The 7500-nt window shown below is 47.2% G+C and overlaps 1 protein-coding gene across 1 annotated transcript in view; it reads left to right on the top strand.

Moving 5' to 3' along the window:
• The window catches only part of klhdc8b (kelch domain containing 8B), a gene marked incomplete at both ends in the record, with an annotated part of 64890 nt that overhangs the window by 30712 nt on the left and 26678 nt on the right, over positions 1-7500 (top strand). Inside the window, 2 exons of the mRNA XM_080535056.1 lie at positions 3027-3191; positions 7020-7247. Of these exons, the coding sequence (XP_080391182.1) occupies positions 3027-3191; positions 7020-7247 (393 nt within the window). The remainder of the gene's footprint in view (positions 1-3026; positions 3192-7019; positions 7248-7500) is intronic.

Here is a 7500-nt window from a genome sequence, read left to right as displayed (position 1 = left end):
TATAAATACACACACAGAGACAATAATGGTCTCTGGCCTCACTTCACACACCTGGTCTGTGTGTGGAGGTAGAGGGAAAAGAGAGGATGAAAGAAGATATGAGAATAAGAGAAGATCAGAGGATGGGAGACAGACAAAGGAAGAGAGAATCAGAGTGTGCTGGTGTGTGTGTGTGTGTGTGTGTGTGTGTGTGTGTGTGTGTGTGCGCACGCAGCCGTGGATGGTCAGTCTAATAACCGTTTTCTAGAGGATGAAGTTGGGCTTTGTTCTGACATGGTCTCTATGTGTGTGTGTGTGTGTGTGTGTACCATTTCTTATGTGTCTGTTATTTTCCCCAATTGTTTTTGATCTTGAACTGTATTGCGCTGTAAGGGGGATGACGGAGGAGGATGGGTGTTCTTGGTCATGTGTTGTGGATATTTTCATCCACATGCGCATGCAGGCTCCACCCCATAATTGTCTGTGGGTGCGTGGTGGTTGCCATGGCGTCTCCCGGGGCGACAGCAGAGATCAGAGCAGCCTTACCTTAATTGGAGAAGACAGCATGTGATTGGACCATGGAACCTTACGGGGGCGAGGCCAGATGAGGTGGTAGCTCCAGGGGCTCCAGGCATTACCGTACACCCAGCAGTAGAACGCACGCACGCACACTCGGCCTAAAAAAGTAGTTTTAAGAAAATACTGATCTTGCCTGATATCCTCAGGCAGGTCATCTAGAGTCTAGGGGCCCTAATGACAAAGGCACAGTCACCTTCTGTCTTCAGACTAGACTCCGGAATAACCAGAAGGGCCCTGTGTGAGGATGTTAGGTTGCAGTGAGGCTCGTGGGGATTAAAAAGTTCTGAAATATAGTCTGGTGCCAGACCCAGCTGAGCCTTAAAAGTTATCAGTAAAATCTTAAAAGCAATTGTAAAACTAACAGGTAACTAGTGTAGGGAGAATGATATTGAAGTGATGTGGTCTCTTTTCCTAGTTCTGGTTAAAAGCCTAGCTGCTGTATTTTGGACCATTTGTAACCGTGAGAGGGACTTTTTTACCGAGGGAAGAATAGAGAGCAATAATCTAAATTACCCTAAATGAATGCATGAATGACTTTTTCTAGATCTGCAAATGACAAGAAAGGCTGTATTTTGGAAATGTTTCTCAACGGATGATAACATGACTGTATAACTGTTTTGATCTATTTCTCGAAATTGAGGTCAGCATTAAAAATCACCCCTAGGTTTAAGCTTTCACGTTGGCAGACAGCCAAGACTGTACCAATATTGGTACCATGGAGCTAGGATGGCCAAATATGACTTACTCAGATTTACTGTCATTCTGTTGTAAAATGTTCTGAGACATCTAGCATGTAATATCTTTCAAGCAATCATTAAGAGAAGCTAAACTTGATGAATCTTGGGAATTTAATGGAAAGATAAAGCAGTGTCTGGGTGTCCTCCACATAACAGTGAAAGGAAATGGTGTAACCATTCTGTAGCTATAAACACAAATTAAATTATTCATATTGGCTGCAGCAGGTCAGGACAGAGAGGATACTTTCTTGTTGCTACGGTACAAAATTATATTATCAATAGAGAAAATACTACCGGATTCACTGGTATGCACTGTGTCGTTAAAATCATGAATGGGGTACAGAAGAACAGAAGCATTTTCTACCATACAAACGTGTCCAGCGTAGTGCACCAGTGTGTAGTGTACAGTGTGTAATGTGTATGATACAGTGTATAGTGTATCAGTGTGTAGTGTACAGTGTAGTGGTAAGTGTATTAGTGTGTAGTGTACAGTGTGTAGTGTTGACTGTTGTGGCTCCCCCAGACTTGAATGTGTGTGTGTGTGTGTGTGTGTGTGTGTGTGTGTGTGTGTGTGTGTGTGTCTGTGTGTGATATTTGGGTTGGACTACAGGCTTATCATTTAATTTCTCAGAGGAGAGGCTTATCAAAGCTGTTAAACAGCCTTTTGGAGGTGGAAGCTCAAATATGAAAGCAGTTAGTCATCAAAATTGACTGTCGTTTTCTTTGTTCTTTTTTTTTTTATAAGCTCACCCCCCCTCCTTTATAAGCTCACCCCCCCTCCAAACACACACACACACACACACACACACACACACACACCTGCAGTGCTGTTGTTCCTCAGTGTGAGTCTACTACACCATGGTAAACAGCCTGCTGCTATGACAGTTTAATGACCAGCCTGAGAGCTTTATCTCGTCTCTGTAACAGCCTGTGTGTGTGTGTGTGTGTGTGTGTGTGTGTGTGTGTGTGTGTGTGTGTGTGTGTGTGTGTGTGTGTGTGTGTGTGCGCGTGCGTGTGTGTGTGTGTGTGCGTGTGTAGGTGGTTGTGCATGTGTTTGTGTGTGTGGCTGTGTGTGCATGTGTGTACATGTGTCATGTTAGGGAGCAGCTGCAGCAGGCTACAGGGACATATGGAGAGAGACTGGGCAAGACTCCATGACAGCTATAGTTTGCGCTCTCTCTCTCTCTCTCTCTCTCTCTCTCTCTCTCTCTCTGAGTCGCTAAAAGTTCTCAAGATGTTCTGGATTAGTGCAGTCACTACTAATACCATTTGAATCTGTGGTAGTCTCCTCTCCTCTCCTCTCCTCTCCTCTCCTCTGGCATCTGTTTGGTTTGACACCACCTCTCTATCTCCTATTCTGTCTTTCTCTCTTCCTCTCTCTCCATCTCTCTCTCTCTCTCTCTCTCTCTCTCTCTCTCTCTCTCTCTCTCTCTCTCTCTCTCTCTCTCTCTCTCTCTCTCTCTCTCTCTTCCATCAGTCTGCCAGCTGCAGTGTTTCAGTAGGATGGCTGTATTTGCTTAGCTTGTGTTTTCCTATCTGTGATATTGTAATGGGAGCAGCGGAGGTGTTTAATGTATCCTTGGGACCTCAGTTGATTCAGGTTGTTTTATTCCCTTTCCAGGCTGGGGAAGTGAGCAGATGACATCACACCCCCTCTTCTGTTTAAAATGAGAAATAAATGTGCCTTCTCTAACCCCCCCCCCCCCCCCCCCCTCCTCTCCTCCCCTCCAGATGGGAAGGTGTATGCGTTGGGGGGGATGGGGGCAGACACGGCCCCCCAGGCGTTGGTCAGAGTGTACGAGCCAGCCAAGGACCAATGGCAGCCCCTCCCCTCCATGCCCACGCCGCGCTATGGCCCCGCATCCTTCCTCAGGGACGACAAGATCTACGTCCTGGGTAGGTACACACAAACACACTCACACACGCATACACACACACACACACACACACACACACACACACATAGAATCCAACAGCAGCCACACAATTGAACCAGTCGCCTGGATGATTCAGAGTTCCACATACTGTCTCACACACCACCACAAGAACACAAGATTCATGAATAAATTGAAAAAGACAAACGCTGACAGGGGGCGGACGCCCTCTCCGCCACCCCCTGCACCCACCCCCCCCCCCCCCCCCTTCCTACGTGCCTGCACACGCTACAACACATATTCAATGAAAGCCTGAGACTGCTCAATGTTGCTGACATTTTGTTTAACAGCACAGAAAAGAAAAAGGGGAGAAAACTCCCCAAACCAAGGTAACAGAATAAAAAGGAACGAGCAGTCTAAATGCCAAAGAGAACAAACAGGGAGAACCCTTCTCAAAACCTGCGCAAAACTATTAAGAAACCGAGAAGGAGATCACATCTCAATTACCTGTGTTAAGCGAACAATCAAACAGAGCTTCAGTAGACACTTACTTAGGAAGACACAAAGAGATTAACCGACAGTGAGTGCTGGGAAGTGGGGACATACGTAAACACACAGGTGAACCACACGAACAGGTGCAACAAATCATTCCTTGAAGAGAGGGGAACAGGGAGTTCAGTAGTGTCACTGGCCGCCAGAGGGAGGCACCAATTATCCTGTGCGGCACATCGCAACCACAGCTCACTCCTGCAGATTCTTTCCTTACAACATCAGACGGATAAGTCCATTCCTCACCAGAGATGCAGCTCAACTCTTGGTCCAGTAACTGGTCATCTCCCACCTTGACTACTGCAACGCACTCCTGGCCGGGCTCCCCGCCTCCGCCATCAGACCTCTGCAGCTCATCCACAATGCTGATTCCCGTGTGGTGTTCCACCTCCACACATTCTACATCTTACTCCCCTCATTCGCACCCTTCACTGGCTTCCGATAGCAGCTCGCTTCAGATTGAAGACCATGGTGCTCGCCTACCGGGCGGCAAAAGGATCAGCCCCTGCCTACCTGCAAAGCAATGGTCACCCCCCAAACATCAGCCCGTTCTCTCCGCTCCTCCACCTCTCCTGGCCGACTGCCCCCACCTCCTTTACTCCGATGCGGCAGTCGCACTGCCCAGTCACTTCTCTTCACTATACTGGCTCCCCGCTGGTGGAACAGACAGCCGCGGGGCTGTCAGAATCTGCAGAATCACTCCCCATCTTCCGCTGGAGACCAAAGACCCTTCTCTTTAGGCTACACCTTAATTGTCCCTCCTGAGACATCTGCTAGCCCCCTGTACTATTTCTCCTGTGACATCTACTACCCCCCCTGTACTGTTTCTGCTGTCACACATTTTTCTTCTAGCACGACGATTGACAATGCCCCCTGGATTGAGCTTAGATTATTAAGACTGATGGATAGATGATTCACTTACTTAGTCATATGTCAAGTCGCTTTGGAATAAGGCATCTGCTGAATGCCAAAATGTAATGTTAAACGGGCTGCTATCTGCTAGTTCGTCCCTCGGAGCTACCTCTGACGCTACCACTGAACTGCCCCCAGTATAGCAAACCCAGAACCCTCGGTTACATTGTTGAAGCTAGAAAACACAGAGCACTCGCACGCCAAACTCTAAATAAAGAACCCCAAAAATGTTGACACTGAACTGAAACCTGCTCGATTCCCGCATCGAAACCATCCAAATTAGGGTCCAGAAAATCAGGCCAAAAGAACCCCAACCAGATAACGGTAAACGACCCATGAGTAACTCTCATAGCCAGTGTGAAAACACTGTTTAACCATGGTGGAGTGTAACAGATTCGGCTCTTTTAAGCCTTGTCCCATGAACATGTGTTGTGTTTTGCCTCACCTGAGAGATAGATGTGCCGTTCGACTTAGTGTCCTGCCTGAACATATGGAAGCGTCATCGGAGAGGTCACTGGCACAACTTCAGTACCAATGATCTCTACCCTGGAGATGTGAACAGACTGAAGGACAGGTGTCAGAACTCTGTCCTCCTGTTAAACAGGGTCGGAGAAGAGGGCAGCAGGCCGCAGGCCAACACACACACACACACACACACACACACACACACACAGACTCTCTCTCTCACACACACACACACACACACACATACACACACACACACACACACACACACACACACTAGGGAGGATTGTGACCATCTGCCACTCATTCAGCTCTACAAAAAGCTGGCTGTTGTTGAGAGACAGGGAGAGACAGAGAGAGAGAGACAGAGAGAGAGAGAGAGAGAGAGAGAGAGAGAGAGAGAGAGAGAGAGAGAGAGAGAGAGAGAGAGAGAGAGAGAGAGAGAGAAGAAGATGTGTCTCTTCGTGAAGGTGAAGGTGATGGATGGACCAGACAGAGAGTGTGTCAGAGAGCAGAAGAAATAATATCACTCATAATGTATGTTGGTTGGAGGGAGGTGGAGGAGGGAGAGTCTGTCTGTCTGTCTGTCTGTCTGTCTGTCTGTCTGGGCGGACATCGTAGGTTGTGTTGTTTACATGTTCATGTTCAAAGTCTGTCTGTGAATCAGAGTCTGTCTGTCTGCCTGCCTGCCTGTCTGTCTGTCTGTCTGTCTGTCTGTCTGTCTGGGCGGACATCGTAGGTTGTGTTGTTTACATGTTCATACCTTCTGCCTGTGTGCTATCATATTGTACATGAAATGCAGCTCAAAGTGCTTTAGTTTTGAAGCATTACAACAAGAACAAATGAATACAGCATAGACGAAAATAAATGATAACAAATTAGTAGAAATAAATGTAATTAAATATATAAAATAAAAACTTAGGTAAAGCACGAGCTAAAAATGGGTTAGCTAAAAGCCTTCCAGTAAAAGTACTGTATGTTTTAAGCTTTTAAAAAATAATTCCATAGAGCCTGCCTGTTTGATATACGGGGTGTTTGATATACGGGGTGTGCTTATGGAGAACTTTGGGCACGATTAAAAGATTGGAGGATCTAAGGGCTTTTTGTGGTTGATAGGATATTAAAAAGTCAGAGATGTATGAAGGATATTAAAAAGTCAGAGATGTATGAAGGTGCTATGCCGTTAGGGGTTTGTAGTTAATTAAAATGACCTTAAAATCAATTAAAAAAGAAACAGGGAGCCAGTGCAGTTCAGCTAAAACTTCTTGGTCTTCGTTTAAAGTCTAGCATCAAACTATACTCATAGCTGCGTGCACGCACACGCACACACACACACACACACACACACACACACCCACACACACACACACACACATTCAGGATGCTTGCCAAGTTGTGTGAGCATGTTGCTATGCTCTGTGTTGGGAGTGTGGGGCGTTAGTGTAGGAGAGAGAGCCTAAGGCGAGAGGAGAGAGAGAGAGAGAGAGAGAGCGAGTGGAGAGAGGTATAGAGAGAGAGAGAGCCTGGGGTGAGAGAGGGAGAGAGAGAGAGAGAGAGAGAGAGAGAGAGAGAGAGAGAGAGAGAGAGAGAGAGAGAGAGAGAGAGAGAGAGAGAGAGAGAGAGAGAGAGAGAGAGACCCTGGGGAGAGAGAAAGAAAAATATAATATTCCATTTAGCTGACACTTTTATCCAAAGAGACTCACATTGCAGTGAGTGCATACATTTTTCAGTATATACTGTATGGTCCCAGTGGGAATTGAACCCACAACCTAAGTGTTGTTATTCTCTACCAACTGAGCCACAGAGGAACACGGGAGATAGAGAGAGAGCAACTACACACTGGTTAGTACACACAACAGGATACTGGCTGGCCGACAATCTACTCAGTAACCATACTTAACACCCCCCCTCCCCTCCTCCCCAGGTGGGCGTCAGGGGAAGCTGCCAGTGACAGCGTTGGAGGTGTTTGACCTGGAGGTGCGTAGCTGGTCGAGGTTCCCATGCATCCCCAGCCGCAGAGCCTTCTCCTGCTGCGCCGTCACCCCGCTGGGGGGCTTCTTCAGTCTGGGGGGGCTGCAGCAGCCGGGGCCACACAACTTCTACTCCAGACCACACTTCGTCAGCACTGTGGAGGAGTACGACCCAGAGCAGGGTGAGGCCACCCTCACACACACACACACACACACACACACACACAGACGCACACACGCACAGGCAAGCATAAACACACACATACACACACACACACACACACACACACATTAGGGTTGGGTGGTTTTACGTTCAAACCATGACTGTGGTTTCTGAAAGTAGCACGTTTTTTGTCAATACCGTCATAAAACCGCCATAAATTGCTATATATAATAAAGAGTGCCTTAAGAGTGTTTATCCAGCACCACTGTCTG

Source organism: Nansenia antarctica (genome assembly GCF_963989245.1).
Source record: "Nansenia antarctica genome assembly, chromosome: 6".
In the NCBI taxonomy this organism is placed as follows: domain Eukaryota; kingdom Metazoa; phylum Chordata; class Actinopteri; order Argentiniformes; family Microstomatidae; genus Nansenia; species Nansenia antarctica.
This window is presented reverse-complemented; position numbering and strand designations above follow the sequence as displayed.